General features: G+C 42.3%; 1 protein-coding gene across 1 annotated transcript in view; it reads left to right on the forward strand.

Moving 5' to 3' along the window:
- LOC144599687 (solute carrier family 12 member 9-like) overlaps positions 1–12,968 on the forward strand; it is a 90,447-nt gene extending 77,479 nt beyond the window's left edge. Inside the window, 4 exon segments of the mRNA XM_078410883.1 lie at positions 861–1,053; positions 2,070–2,244; positions 7,871–8,017; positions 8,150–12,968. Coding sequence (XP_078267009.1) covers positions 861–1,053; positions 2,070–2,244; positions 7,871–8,017; positions 8,150–8,988 — 1,354 coding nt within the window. The 3' untranslated portion in view covers positions 8,989–12,968.
- The last annotated feature ends 3,274 nt before the right edge of the window (positions 12,969–16,242 follow it).

Here is a 16,242-nt window from a genome sequence, read left to right on the forward strand (position 1 = left end):
TGAACCTTGCTGGGGAATAAATTTGTTCATATTTACTTTTTTTAAATTGGTACCTCTGGCACACTATATATAACGTGAAGAAGTCTATTACCTAAATGTCTGACTGAACTATAAGATATTGAGTTGGAGACAATACATAAAGTTTAGAAAGATTAAAATGTGCAATCAAAAGTGATGGCTATATAAATAATGATTTTAATTTTGCTAATATTCAAAGTGCCTGCATAGCCTTTCCTTTACAACACTTCCCGTCCTGGGTTTATGCATCTTTGTCTCGCCTGTTTTTAGTTAATTCAAAGTCTGGATGACTTGAAGATTATACAATAACTTGTATTAATACAATTTAAATCAAACGGCACTGGGGGCTGTTTATGCTTGAAAAGAATTCAAATTAATAGATAATTTAAATGAAGTGACTGAATTAAAGAAATTAAAGGAATAAACTATCTTGCTATACATTTGAAATGTCAATCAATTACCATTCTCTGCCAGTAATGTAGAATAAATTATTTTCTTGCAAAACAGAAGGCTGATAAAAAGAGTTTTTGATTTTTTTATACGTTTTCCCACCCTGTATTTGCAACTGGGGGAGCAACCTGCCTCCAGGTAAGTATTGATATTTTTGAGCAGCAGAACAAGGTGCTGTTGATAGTTCCCCTGTTGCTGTGGAGCCGTTAACATGGGGATGGATGTAGAGGATAGGTTAAAATACAACATTTCATAGAGCAAATTGTTTTTACTCAGGTTGATATAATTCTGCTGCCCCTTATACAATGCATAGTTAATTTGTACAACACATAAGAATAGGCGCTCTTAAGCTTATTTGTTAGTTTTTTAATTATTATGTTTTCTCTTCTCAGGCCAACGTTTCGTTACTTCACCTGGCACACTTGTGTGCTGGGCATTATTGGCTGTGGAATTATGATGTTCCTGATTAGCCCCATCTATGCTTCATGCAGCATTGCATTCATGGTGATACTGCTGCTGGTGTTACACTATGTCTCACCCTCTAGCAGCTGGGGTTACATCAGTCAAGCTCTAATCTTCCATCAGGTACAGATAAAGATGAAGACATGTTCTGAAATGGTGATGTGCATTCCAGGCATCTGTGTAGTAGATTCATATACAAATCATCCAATGTACAACTGTATCTGTGATGAAATCGATTTTTAACCAAGTTAGCTGAAATCTATTGAACCTGAAACTTTTTATTGCCAAAGTCACTTATTGATGTAAAAATGTCGGCAGATTCGCTGCAGTACTCTCCAACATATTGCAGGTGGTAGGAGTCCGAAACAAAAGCACTGTGTTGTAAACAGTCAGCAAGCCAGTCCATACTGGTTGAGAAACCTTTCAGAGGAGATTCTATCATTGGTATGTTGACAGATTGTCATTGACCTATGTAGTGTAGATGGGACATGTTGGTCGGCGTGGGCAAGTTGGGCTGAAGGGCCGACTCTATGACCTGGAATGGTAATTTAAAAATAAACGGAATCTTTGAAAGTTTTGCAAGATTTCACTACACATGAATCCTGAGAATATATTTGCAGATGTACAGCTGGAAGATTTTCTGTTGAAGTGAAAATAACATAAGCAAGAGTTCAGTTCCAGATAAGAGTTGGATCTCATTGTTTGGCCATTTGGGGAAATAAGTCAGTTTTGTTTTACAGTAGTAACTATTCCAGGCTTCTGTCTCCAATCTAGATGTCAGATTAATAGTAACCTTCAGAGGCTTAGACAAAGTTAAATATTGTTTCATAAATGCTTATTATTGATCTAACAATCCTTTTCTACAGATCATTGGCAGTGACCATATTGATTCTCACCAAATAAATGCAAATCTCAGTGAGATCCTTTTATGTCAAGATCACTAAAGAAATGGCATCTAAATGCAAAGTATAAAGATGAGAACTTCTTCATAATTGAATGAAGAAATGCCTTGTGATCATTTTGATTTGCATTTCACTCTTATTTTGCAGTTTCCTCACTGGTAAATCAATTCATGCTTTAATTGGTGCAGTAAAATTCTGCATAGAATTCTGAATTCTGTAACTTGTTTGTATTTTTAGGTTAGAAAGTATCTTCTCATGCTGGATGTCCGTAAAGATCATGTCAAGTTCTGGCGTCCACAAGTTCTGCTCATGGTTGCCAATCCTAGGACAAGCACTCAACTTATTTGTTTTGCAAATGACCTGAAAAAAAGTGGATTGTACGTGCTTGGTCATGTCCAGATAGGAAACCTGGGTGGGTAATGTTTCTCTTTGTTTTCTCAACCTGGTTCTGGAATAGTTTCGTTTGAAAATGTCAATGAAATGTTTTTATTGAATATTTATAGTGCAAGGAAGAGAGATTTTCATATAACCTTACCATAGTCTGTTTCCCTCTTAATCCTGATTATCCAGAACATTATTGAATTTTAAAGGGGTTTTTCAGTATATTCCAAGCCATCATATACCCCATTGTGTAACAAATGTCAAATCCTGATCTAAACACTGAATAATCTGATCAGTCCTAATAGAAGCAATTTCTCCCGATTTGTATTTTATCCTAATTTTGAACACCTGGATTAGGTCTCTGCTTCATGCTGAACTAGTTTTGTGGTCGTTCAAATTACTGCAAAATGGAACTTCTCATTTCAGTCAGTTTTCAATCCTCGTGTGGATTGAATGTCAATGAGAGACAGATTAACGTTACAGCTGCTATATTTTGATTCTGCTTCACTTGGATGATAGACAATAGACAATAGGTGCAGGAGGAGGCCATTCGGCCCTTCGAGCCAGCACCGCCATTCAATGTGATCATGGCTGATCATTCTCAATCAGTACCCCATTCCTGCCTTCTCCCCATACCCCTTCACTCCGCTATCCTTAAGAGCTCTATCTAGCTATCTCTTGAATGAATTCAGAGAATTGGCCTCCACTGCCTTCTGAGGCAGAGAATTCCACAGATTCACAACTCTCTGACTGAAAAAGTTTTTCCTCATCTCAGTTCTAAATGGCCTACCCCTTATTCTTAAACTGTGGCCCCTTGTTCTGGACTCCCCCAACATTGGGAACATGTTTCCTGCCTCTAACGTGTCCAACCCCTTAATAATCTTATACATTTCGATAAGATCTCCTCTCATCCTTCTGAAAATGATGTTTTCTAAACCAATTGATTTTGTTCTCTTTGTGATCGAATACATATTGAACTATTTCAGTAACAAGGGAGGCCTTTTTAAATCTGGACTGTGCTGTCCAATTGTCACTGCTTAATCTATTGTGTTACCCAGAGACCTGTTTTTCTAAGACTGTCATTATATTAAAACACCAACAAACAATCCTCATTTGTTGACCATATACAGATTCACGTATATTATAACATTTTCAACAGTATTCTTTATCAATTCACTTTAAAGAAATTATACCATCATTAGCATTTTGCATCACCAAAGAAAACTTCAACACATATCAGTCTGAAGTCTCGACCCGAAATGTCACCCATTCCTTCTCTCCAGAAATACTGCCTGTCCCGCTGAGTTACTCCAGCATTTTGTGTCTATCAAACTTGTTTTTCTGAAAATTTTAAACTTAATCAGTTTTTGTTAATCTTTTCCTGTACCCCGCATTCAAATATTTATCAGTATCCCAAAAAGGTTCCAATGGATTTTGCTTCTGTCCTTTAAAAATGTTTAGTAATTACAACAAAGTAGCAGGTCATTAAACACAAGCCATTGAGCACAATTTCAGTGTTTATTCTCCATTCAAGCGAATTGCTGTCATTATCTTTGCCCGCTGTGATCTTGAATCCCTTTAATTCCCTTTTTCAATCATCTCTGTATCCAATTTCATTTCGTTTCTCTGGGAACAACCAACCCGAAAGGAAATTCCATGTCCTCACTATCCTGTTACTATCCTGTTTCTGATTGAAAATTCAGAATCTTTTCGACTTTTAACTACCTGCTAATCAATCAGGAACAATAATTTTTCCATGCTTACTTCAATGATACCTGCATTTTGAAGCCTGCTACCTTATCTCCCTGACCTTCTCTGATCAAATGAACTACCAAAACCCTCCCGTGTTTACTTTATAGCAGATTCAAAATATAGCACCTGCAACGTTAAAAGCATTCATTATAGACAACGTCCATAAACATCTGGAACTCCCCAACACTGCAGCCAGACTCCTGTTTGCAGACTTCTCCACTGCGTTCAACACCCTGCAACCACACATTCTTGCAGAGAAACTCACCACCCGTTTCCACCTAGATGACCGACTAATCCTGTGGATAATGGACTTTCTCACCAACAGGTCACAATTACACCAACAGGTGTCAATAACACCTTCTCCAACCTCCTTGACACATCAACTGGCTCCCCGCAGGGCTGTGGCCTCTCACCCCTGCTTTTCGTTCTGTACACTGATGACTGCAGGTCCACCCGGCCGAACTGTCATTTGGTCAAGTACGCTGATGACACAGTTCTCCTATCTCTGCTCTCAGGCCCCTCACAGCACCACTGCTCAGCTCTTCATGAGTTCATGGAGTGGTGCGACAACTCCTGTCTTGAACTAAACAAGATCAAAGAGATGGTAGTGACCTTCGCCAACAAGCAGAGGGAACTGGCTGCGGCAGTCATCACTACTGTCCAGGGGAAGCCTGTGGAGATTGTTGAGGAATACAAGTACCTGGGCACAATCTTCGACAACCTGCTGAAATTTGCCTCCAATACAGAGGGCATCCTCAGGAAATGCCAGCAGCGGCAGTATCTCCTGAGGAAGCTCAACTCCTTTGGGGTCAGCAGGGACATCCTCATAACGTTTTACTCCTCCTTCATTGAGAGCGTCATCACGTTCTCCTTCACCTGCTGGTTCCACTCCATCAGCCTTCAGAACAGAAACTGCCTGCAGTGCACAGCTAAAGACTGTTCCAAAATGATTGGACTCCTTGTCAGAGCCCTCTCCACCCAATGCGACCAGCAGATGCTAAGGTCAGCTGGCAGGGTTTTACACGACCCCTCGCACATCCTGTTCTATGCGTTTAAGTGGCTCCCCTCAGGACGGACGCCAACTTGGCTGCCCAGGCTGTAGGACACAGAGGAGACGGGCAACCTTTGTCCCCAAGGCTGTTCAGCTCCTCAACTCCCAGCCACCCCTGTCCTGCTGCTCACCGTACTAATCCCCCCCCCCCCAATAGTTTTTGTACTACTCTACGTGCCTTTGTAAATTGCCCCACAAGGACAAGTAAGTGTTTTTGAACTTGAACTTTATAATCCGAGCCTCTCCTGATATCATTGGTTTATTTCTTTATTTTGCACTGGTCTAATATTCCTTCTAAAGTAGGCATTCAAAACTGATCATAACATTTATTTTGTGGCCAATCTATGAAAACCTAGCATATTTGCCTTGGTACTTTATACCCTCTAATATAAATATAAGACTATGTCCTATTTTTACACAGCCATATCATTCAGTGCTCCTTTTCAATGCCAGCCTTCGGTAGGAATGCCAACGATCCTGTATTGTACAGGATTCCTTCCATCCACAAAGAATCTTGGCTGTCTACATGGTTCCTTCTGAGTGGCCAAAGGAGAACCTGGGAACCCTTGGGTGACAAACACCATGAAACTATCAGCGATGTCTGGTAGCAAAGTCATGCCAGAGTCTGTGGGAGGGAGGGCCAGGGAAGAGGCTGCTTGGAATGGGGCATGGTTACACCTCTGGATACACCTCTGGTTATACCTCTGGTTACACCTCTGGATACACCTCTGAACACACCTCTGGCCATTCAGCACACCAAATGGTGCTGACTGGAGGCGACAACAAAGCCCAGCTGCCTAGTTATATGGACCAGGAACAGGCCCTTCGGCCCAACTTGGCCATGCTGTCCAAGATCCCCCATCTCGACTATTCCAGAGAATGTTGGGAGATATCTTTAACCCATAGAGCTCAACAAGAGAGTGGGATTCTGGGCAAACTTGGCAGAGGAAAGTAACCTGCAGTGAGAAAAACACTATAGTACTGGCATCTGTAGAGTTAGCCACCCATGCACCTTTGAGACATCTGGCCCATGTGAAGACGGAAACAACCAAGTAAGATCCCAACATGACGAGCTCTGCCCCTTAGGCCTATGATTGGCATACTTTATTCACCTGTTGCTATTTGGTGTGGGTGTAGGAAGTATGATCCAAACATATATCTTATTTAGTAAATTGATGTCATATTATTGTATATATTTGCACTGGACAATTCGCACATAGAACCTTCAAAGTTAAGTTTTGCCCATTTTTAGCAGGTACAGATAAATATTAAGCCTCCATTCATGAGTCTAGGTGAGTCCCAACATTGTGGGGTTTTTTCAGTCATTTGTTTACGTTGCTGAGAACCATTGTTGAGCCAAATGACTTCCTCTTAATGAATGAAAGTGACACTCATGAGCAACTAGTTTAAAATCCAATTGCATTACATGCATTTCCTTTACTTACGACCAGCATACAACAAGCTTTTCACTGTACCCCAGTACATGTGACAATAAACTAAACTGATCTAATTGTTCCCTTAATATCCATGATCTCTTGAGCTACTACTTCTCAGGAATTCCTTCTGTGTGGCTGTTGTACTTTTATTTGGGACTATTGACTTCATTGAAGTCCTCTCTTCCCCCCTCACACCGCCAGGCCCACCATTCTCTTGCTTTATTGTCTGAAGCAGTGAGCCCTTCTACCGCTCCCACAGCTGGTGCTGTTCCCTCTACGTCGAGTAGTATAATGGCTCCACACTTAAAACCAAACAGAATCTTTGCACCGTCCCTTCAATTTCTCCCTTGCCTCCTGTCACACCAGCCCTCTCAACAAGATTCTTCATGGAACTAATTAGTAACCATTAAAAATAAGCATTTGTTTATCTGAAATAACCACGGGGCAAATAATCATTTCAAAAATAAGAAATGTACTTTTATGAGCACATTGCTATTTACAGCACATGAAACTGCCTGCCATGTACAGTGACAGCATGATGGATACCAGTTTTATTACTGAGCCAGGTTCTACTAAATCGCATTTGTTTAAAATGCAATTCATCTTGCAGCTGACATTTGATAACTTAGATTTATATCTATTCACAAATCAAGTATTTTCGCTATGCATATATAATTCAGAAAATTACATTGATGGTGGTCACTCTGACTGGAGAAAGTTCTCTCAAAGGCAGACCACAGTTTGAAGAAAGGTTTCCACTTGAAACGTCACCCATTCCTTCTCTCCAGTGATGCTGCCTGACCTGCTGAGTTACTCCAGCACTTTGTGTCTATCTTCGGTGTAAACCAGCATCTGCAATTCCTTCCTACACAAACAATAATTTATTCAGCTTTCGGGGCCTTTTTAGTTGACAAACATTCAGTGTGTGGTTGTTGAGGTTTGGGTGGGAGGTGAGAATCTTGAAGATTAAATACTCATCCTTGATTTGGTAACTTGAGTTACAGCCATTCACAGAACCTAATTTCAAGCCTGTGTTGAACATTTACCTCCGTTGTATAAAAAAGCAACAAATTATATTGCAAGATTTGGCCAATATATTGAAACTCTGTTGTTGTCAGTTCTGTGCCTTGAGCAGCCGGTAAATATGACCATTAATCACCGGGACACGACAGGTAATCCAATGACAGCCAGGAGCTGGCAGCAATTTCACCACAAGTTTTCTCATTTATTATAAAACTTTGCATCATTCCAAAAGTATTTATTAGATTGTCTGTTGTATTCCTATAAAATGGCTGGTGTGATTTCAGTTTGCATTGTATTCGTAGTCAAAAGATTTTTGTCATCAGTATTTGGACAAATAACAGTCTGTATAAAAGCAAGTGAAATTAACTTAAATGCCCCACTGTTCTGCTTTCCAGATGAGATGCCGTCTGATCCTCTCCAAGCACAGTATGATTCCTGGTTAAGTCTGGTTGATGCACTGAATATCAAATCATTTGTCAGCCTCACTCTCTCTGACTCCGTCCGTCATGGAGTTCAACATCTTTTATTCATCTCTGGTCTCGGTAAATACCAAAAGTATCACTTCATTTTAAACAATGTCCATTGGAATTGTATTTACTTGTGTGTGATCAGTTAAGACAAATCTGCCTTGATATTTTCATCTGCATTCAGTAAGTTCCTGTCCTGTTTTGCAGGTGGAATGAGGCCCAATACCCTTATCCTTGGGTTCTACGATGACTCTGTTCCTGAGGATGGTCTACAGCAAATCCCAGCATTTTCAGAGAGTCTTTCAATCGACAGTGATCAAGATTCCAGCCTTGTGTCTCATTTCCCTCCAGCCAGACATCGTTCCTCTCCCAAGGCGCTATCAGGCAGGGAGTATGTTGGCATTATCTCCGATTCCATTAAAATGTTAAAAAATGTTTGCTTAGCCCGATACTTCAACCAGCTAAACAAAACTGACCTGTTCCGTCGGAAGAACTACGAGGTCTCCATAGATGTGTGGCCACTCAATCCACTCCGTCCTGACAGCGCCAGTTATGTAGATACCTGCAGCCTGTTCCTGTTACAAATGGCGTGCATTCTCAACATGGTGCGTACCTGGAGGACAGCCAGGCTGCGCATCTTTCTGTGTGTGGAATCTGGGAACAGTGCTGGGGAGCACGAGAAGAAACTAAAACAACTTCTAGGTCAGCTTCGCATCAAAGGTTCAATTAAAACTCTACACTGGGATAGTGTTGCTGCACTACACTGGCACAAGCAGGTGCCTGACGACAGTAATAACGAAGGGAGTTTTGTCAATAATTTCCCTTCAAATGCAATGAAAATCTCTAACGACTATTTGATAGCTGTCAATAGGATGATTCTGGAGCAGGATACCCACCCAGCAATCCGCTTCCTCTATCTGCCGCGACCACCAGCAGACCTAGCTCTGCATGAAAGGTATCTGGAGCAGCTGGAGATCTTGACCAAAGACCTAGGACCTACGCTGCTAATTCATGGAATTAGTGCAGTCACCAGTTTCGATATTTAGATGGTGCACTTTAAACATTGGCTGCATTGGTTAAGAACAGAGCTGTTAGTATGTTGCCAGCAAAGAGGCAAGATTGGGAAAAGGTCTAATTGGACAGTAAATAGAAAGGTTGGGGTCGTTGGCTCTGCGACTTTAGTCTTTTAGGTGTTCCTAATCTTTCTACTTTGAAAGTAGATGTTCTCCCCGTGCCTATCCACAAATTCAGCACTTCAATCTGATGGTCTCACGTGAAGTTGAATGATTCTGGAAAAGGGCCTTTAAAGCTTGAGTTAAATCCATCCTATTCTGCTTCCATAACATCCAATGAAAAAAGTTATGAATACTGAAGGTTCACAACCAGCTTCTTTTGTTAGTTATGATTAACCTGTTTTATAGAAATCAGAGGTGATACTGTATTTCAGCAGCAATGATGCAATATTGGATGTTATGGATGATCATCCATGATCATATTGAATGGCGGTGCAGGCTCGAAGGGCCGAATGGCCTACTCCTGCACCTATTTTCTATGTTTCTATTTTAAGTCAGATTTAGTTTAGATTAGAGATACAGCTTGGAAACAGGCCCTTTGACCCACTGAGTCCACACCGACCATCAATCAACAGTTCACACTAGTTCTATGTTATCCCACTTTCTCATCCACTCCCTACACACTAGGGCCAATTTACAGAGGGTCAATTAGCCAACAAACCTGCATGTATGTGGGAGGAAACCAGAGCACCCAGAGAAAACCCAAGCGATCACAGGGAGAACGTGCAAACTCCACACAGACAGCACCCAAGGCCAGATTTGAACCTGGGTCCCAGGTGCTGCAAAGGCCACACCTCTACCAGGTGTGCCAATGTTGATTCTGAATTTTTCTTTTTTTTCCCCCATGGTTTCTGGCTGCCTCTTGAGTGTTTCCAGCAGCTTCTTGTTTTATTTTGGTTACCTTGGGTGTGCCAAAATGGTGATCTTGGAAATAATTATTTTAAGATCAAATAAAAATGCAGGAGATAGACTTCCGTGGCGGCTGGTATGCCTTCAGTGCCACGTTAGTTTACAATCAGCCGTGACGTTATTCCATCAGCTCAGCAATGATCTCAGTGATGCCCTCTCCTGCTCCAGATTCTTGTTTGGATTTGCTGTTCTTAGCATTGTAAAGAAAACTTTGGCTTAGGGTTGGTGTGGGAGAATGACATGGTTAGCGCAGGTAACCGTGCTATTTTAGGTTTTTTTATTGCACGCAATGTTTGATTTTTCACTAAGTCATAAGATTCAAGGAACTGCAGATGCTACAATCTTGAGCAGGACACAAAATGCTGGAGTAACTCAGCGGGTCAGGCGGCATCCTTCGAGGGACTGGACAGGTGACGTTTTGGGCCAGGACCCTACTTCAAACAGAAGACGGCCTGATGAAGGGTCCTGACCTGAAACATTGCCAAATCATTGGACAGATTGGTGAAACCAATGAATAATATACTAGGTTTATGACCAATGCGTATTTAATATTGTTAAAACTCATTTACACTTTTCAGTGTAAATTGTGCAGTTGAAGTCAAGCTGTGCAAAGCCCTGGGCATCCCATCAATGGAACCAGGGAGCTGGTGCAAAAGGAATAATCCCTTGTCGGAGAGAAGGGTCTCGACCCGACACATCACCCATTCCTTCTCTCCAGAGATGCTGCCTGTCCTGCTGAGTTACTCCAGCATTTTTTTGTCTATTTGAGGAATAATCCGTTTCTCTAGATGGGCAAACTGTTCTGAAGGGGCATTAATTTAAGATCATAGCTGAGATTTGAGACTGTTCTAATTCGGGAAGTGAATTGGGCATGGACTGTTCTGCTAAAGGGAATAATTGAGTGCCAGATCATTGCATATTTTAATAAACGGGTGGATAAATCTTTGAAGCTGAGTGAGTTTACTGGAAAGAGCAGAATAGTTGCTTAATTTTGGATAGTTCTGGCAAAAGGCAGGGGAGTATTGAATGGTATTTAATGGTGCTGTGACCTCTGGAATGAATTGAGAAATTACTGCCAACTATTTCTGTCATCCTGTGGTGATGTATTACTTGACAAGTTTCACAGGCTTTTAGAAGCAAAAGAACTTGGCTTGTTTAAACTGAGAAGGATTGTGTGTCTTTCGGCTTTGGTGACGGGTTGCCGAGCAGTGGGTGTGCTTGTAGTTGGCGCTGGTAACAAACACTAATCTTCATGACATTGTCAACTCCCACTGGAGGATAATGGATTCTATGTCTGAAAATGGAACAGTAGAAAAAGATTACATTAACTACCAAAATCTCATAACCAAGTGTTAAAATATAGTCTTTCTTAAAATGATTTGAAATAATAGTCTAGACTGTCACTATAAACAAAGCTATATTACTCAGTGTAATAAAAGTGCTTTTTTCATAGAAAAATTCCTTGCCTGCGCAGCGCTTAGTTCCTAGAGCTTGCATTTGATATTTTTGAAAGATTTTTTAAAATACTGTGTGTATTTGGAAACATCTGAAGTGACAAATTCAGATTAGTTTATTCTCATATCCACCTAGGTGCAAGAAATACATTTCTAAATCATTTCCAAATGAAGGCCAGCTTTACATAAGTAACCTGTGAGGTACTAAGTCCAAAATATCACCAAATATTCGTGATCGGGGGAAAATGTACAAATATCATCTTTAAAACAATCTGACGTAACTTGTTAAAAATGTGAAGATTAAGGATTCTTGTTGAAAAAAAGAATGCATTTAGTATTTATGTTGTATCCCATCATTATTAAACAGGAGGCCCTTAACACATTCATTTGAATCAGTTGCCAACAGTGCCTGTCATTTGGATACTAATGTAAAAGATGGTTAAGAATTAATGCTAATGTCACCGTACAAGTTATTGATCGTGATCTTTGCCTCAGGTTATCTTGTTTAGTTTCAAAGTTGTGTACATGTTAATAATTCAGTTGCAGGGATATTAGACTGGAGCAGCCACTATGCGGTAAGCATTTTTTAATTGACTTTTTTGAAGCATCATAATTCAACATTTTATTACCTTTTAATATTCTGTGACAATCTGGGTTTCTTATCAAAATTTGAATTTAAATTCTGAATTCTGAAAACTCTGAATTTAAGAAGTGTTAAATGACAGCTGGTTACGTACAAAAATCAAAGCCCACCCCACACTCAATAACGAAGCTTAATATTACCAGGATGTTGTCAGGACTCGAGGGCCTGAGCTACAGGAGAGGTTGGGCAGACGAGGATTTCATTCCTTGGAGCGCAGGAGGATGACGGGTGATCTTATAGAAGTGCATAAAATCACGAGGGGAATTGATAAGGTGAATGCATGGAGACAGGTTAGCAGGCAACAAAAGCTTTTCAGTACACCTCGGTACACGTGACAATAAATTAAACTCTTACCCAGTAGGAGAATAAAATTAAAAGACATACATGTAAGCTGTGATTGGTAAGATGTAATAGGAACTTGAGGTGCAACCTTTTCAGTAAGAGGGTTGTGGATATATGGAACGAGCTGAGGCTGGTACCATAACTGCATTTTAAATACATTTGAACAGCTACGTGAATAGGAAAGATTCAGAGAGATATCGGCCAAACTCTAGCAAATAGGATTAGCTTAGATGGCGCACCTTGGTCGGGGTCTGGATGAGTTGGGCTGAAGGGCCTTTTTCCTGCTGTATACCAAAGTATTTCTACAAGTTCACAAAGTGTTTCATAATTAATATCCCAACAACTTGCCATTGAGGGTTGGGAGGAAGCTGGAGACCATGTGGAAGACAGACCCCCCTTTTGTGTGGGAGAGACAGACCCACATGTGTGGGGGAGACGGACCCCGTGTGGGTGGGGGAGACAGACCCCGCGTGTGTGTGGGGGAGACACCACGCGTGTGTGTGGGGGAGACAGACCCCCCTTTTGTGTGGGGGAGACAGACCCCGCGTGTGTGTGGGGGAGACAGACCACGCGTGTGTGTGGGGAGACAGACCACGCGTGTGTGTGGGGAGACAGACCCCGCGTGTATGTGGGGAGACAGACCCCGCGTGTATGTGGGGAGACAGACCCCGCGTGTGTGGGGGAGACAGACCACGCGTGTGTGGGGGAGACAAACCCCCCTTTTGTGTGGGGGAGACAGACCCCGCGTGTGTGTGGGGGAGACAGACCACGCGTGTGTGTGGGGAGACAGACCACGCGTGTGTGTGGGGAGACAGACCCCGCGTGTATGTGGGGAGACAGACCCCGCGTGTATGTGGGGAGACAGACAGGCCACCGCCGCAGAGACCCATGCAGTCACAGGTAGCATCTCCAAACTCGCTCAAACAGCAACCAACAATAGAAAGGTGACATTTAACCCGGGCACCCCAGGCTGTGAAAGGGGAAACTGGCAGATTTGTTCTTTATAATAATGCAATTTTAATGCTCAGTATTTATTCATATTTAAAACTGCCAGTGTTGTTAAGGAATTAAAAGGAACCGAGCATTCTGATAAGATGCTTTTGATTGAAGTTGAGAAATGTTTAGTCCCTGTATGGTGCGCTCCGGGTCCCTCTCATTCAGACCCCGCGCTTGGGTGGGGGAGACAGACCCCACGTGGGTGGGGATGACAGACCCCATGTAGGTGGGGGAGATGGACCCCGTGTGTGGGTGGGGGAGACAGACCCGCGTGTGGGTGTGGGGGAGATGGACCCCGTGTGTGCGTGTGGGGGAGACAGACTTGCGTGTGGGTGGGGGAGATGGACCCCGTGTGTGGGTGGGGGAGACAGACCCCACGCCTGGGTGGGGGAGACGGAGTTAGTCTCTTTAGGGTGCGCGCTTGTGAAGTACTCGGGGTCCCTCTCATTCATTCAAGTTCTCACATTTTGCCAAGTCTTCCTCACATGGGGCTGCATAAACGCCGCCAGCAACACACTCTGCCTTGTTCAGGGCCTGTTGTGACGGTGACCTAAGTTTGGCACCAGCTCCTACGTCAGGCACTGGCTCCAACTGACATCAGATTGTCCACCCTAACCCTAATACAGGGTGACGCACTAGCACAGTAAAGGTCAGATCCACATCCACAATCGCAATACATCACTTTACATAATGGACACAAAATGCTGGAGTTACCCCAGCATTTTGTGTCTACCTTCAATTTAAACCAACATCTCAGATCTTTCTTACACACTTTACATAATGGAACAGCACACCAAAGCCGTTCACCTCTATGGGTCCAAGTTAATGTTTATGTTCATATCAACTCTCCAGCTGCTTCATAAACAGAATTACTTCAACAACAGCAGTCGGTGTTGCCTCTCTCAAGCTCTGTATGTTCACCATCTCTGTCGAAAGTCTCTCCTAAATTCACTCCGTCATTCCAATCTCCTGAAAGGCATCGTGTGTCTTTCCCCTCATGGTCTCCAAAGTCATTCAGGTGAACTCTCTGTTTTTTAAGAAAGGAATTCTACCTGCATTTACCTTGTATCCTGTCTTGATTCTGGTATACTTAAAGGTGTTTACACCCCCTCCAAGCCCGGTTTCTTCTCTGAGAGCAGAACTATGTACATTGTTACTCCATGGGTTATAAAACCTTTGCCTGGAGGTTAGTGGAAGGTGTATCAAAGAGTGTCTGCTTACTGCAATCTACTTCAGTGTTTCCAATGCAGAGTAGTTATGTTTCATTCATCTGTACTAACTAAAAATAACTTTAAGCTGCCTTGTTGTGAGCCACTTTGTTTTATGTAATTCTTGGTCTTGAATGGAAATTATCATCTGCTTATAAAACTTTACTATGAAAAACTGAAATAAGATGTATCAACGAGTGTCTACTTGCCACAACCAATCCATTTTCCAATGCAGAGCAGCAATGCTCCGTTACAGGAAAGATGGGCAGGGTTTGGAGAGCTGAAGGGAATGATGCCTGGATTAGACCGTACTATTACTGTTGGACGGAACAGCAATGGCAATAATCCGGAAGATACAGGATCTTTTCATTCCAAAGAGGAAGAAAGATTCTAAGTGGAATAAGAGGCGTCCATGGCTGACAAGGGAAGTCAAGGAGAGTATAAAAATAAAAATGAAGACGTATAACATAGCAAAGATGAGCGGGAAGCCAGAGGATGCTATGAGGATGCAGGGTGACTTGGACAGGTTGTGTGAGTGGGCAGATACAATATAATGTGGATAAATGTGAGGTTATCCACTTTGGTGGTAAGAACAGGAAGGCAGATTATTATCTGAATGGTGTCAGGTTAGGAAAAGGGGATGTACGACAAGACCTGGGTGTGCTAGTGCATCAGTCACTGAAAGTAAGCATGCAGGTATAGCAGGCAGTGAAGCAACCTAATGACGTGTTGGCCTTCATAACAAGGGGAGTTGAGTATAGAAGCAAAGAGGGCCTTCTGCAGTTGTACAGGGCCCTGGTGAGACCACACCTGGAGTATTATGTGCAGTTTTGGTCTCCTAATTTGAGGAAGGACATTCTTGCTATTGAGGGAGTGCAACGTAGGTTCATGAGGTTAATTCCCGGGATGGCGGGACTATCATACGATGAAAGAATGGAGCGACTGGGCTTTGGATTCACTGGAATTTAGAAGGATAAGAGGGGATGGTATAGAAATATGTAAAATTATTAAGTGATTGGACACGTTAGATGCAGAAAACATGTTCCCAATTTTGGGGGAGTCCAGAACCAGGGACCACAGTTTAAGAATAAGGGGTAGGCCATTTAGAACTGAGATGAGGAAAAACTCTTTCACACAGAAAATTGTGAATTTATGGAATTCTCTGTGTCAGAAGGCAGTGGAGGCCAATTCACTAGATGCATTCAAAAGAGAGTTAGATAGAACTCTTAGGGCTAGTGGAATCAAGGGATATGGGGAGAAGGCAGGAACAGGTTACTGATTGTGGATGATCAGCCATGATGACATTGAATGGCGGTGCTAGCTCGAAGGGCCGAATGGCCTACTCCTGCACCTATTGTCTATGTATCTTTGTACCTATGAGGAACGGTTAGACAAAGTTGGATTGTTTTCTCTGGAATGGTGCTGGTTGAGGAGAGATCTTATTGAAGTTTATAAAATGATCAGAGATGTAAATAGGGTAGTCAGTCAGAACCCTTTTGATAGAAAAATCAAATACCAGTGGGCATAACTTGAAGGTGAGAGCAACAAAGTTTAAAGAAGATGTGGAGCAACTTACACAGAGGCAGTTGGGGGCCTGGAACGCGCTGCCAAGTTTGTGGTGGAGGCAGAATACCCCTGGGGATTGTACAGTGGTCTGTAGATACACCCCCTGGGG

This window comes from Rhinoraja longicauda, chromosome 13, assembly GCF_053455715.1.
Source record: "Rhinoraja longicauda isolate Sanriku21f chromosome 13, sRhiLon1.1, whole genome shotgun sequence".
Taxonomy (NCBI): Eukaryota; Metazoa; Chordata; class Chondrichthyes; order Rajiformes; family Arhynchobatidae; genus Rhinoraja; species Rhinoraja longicauda.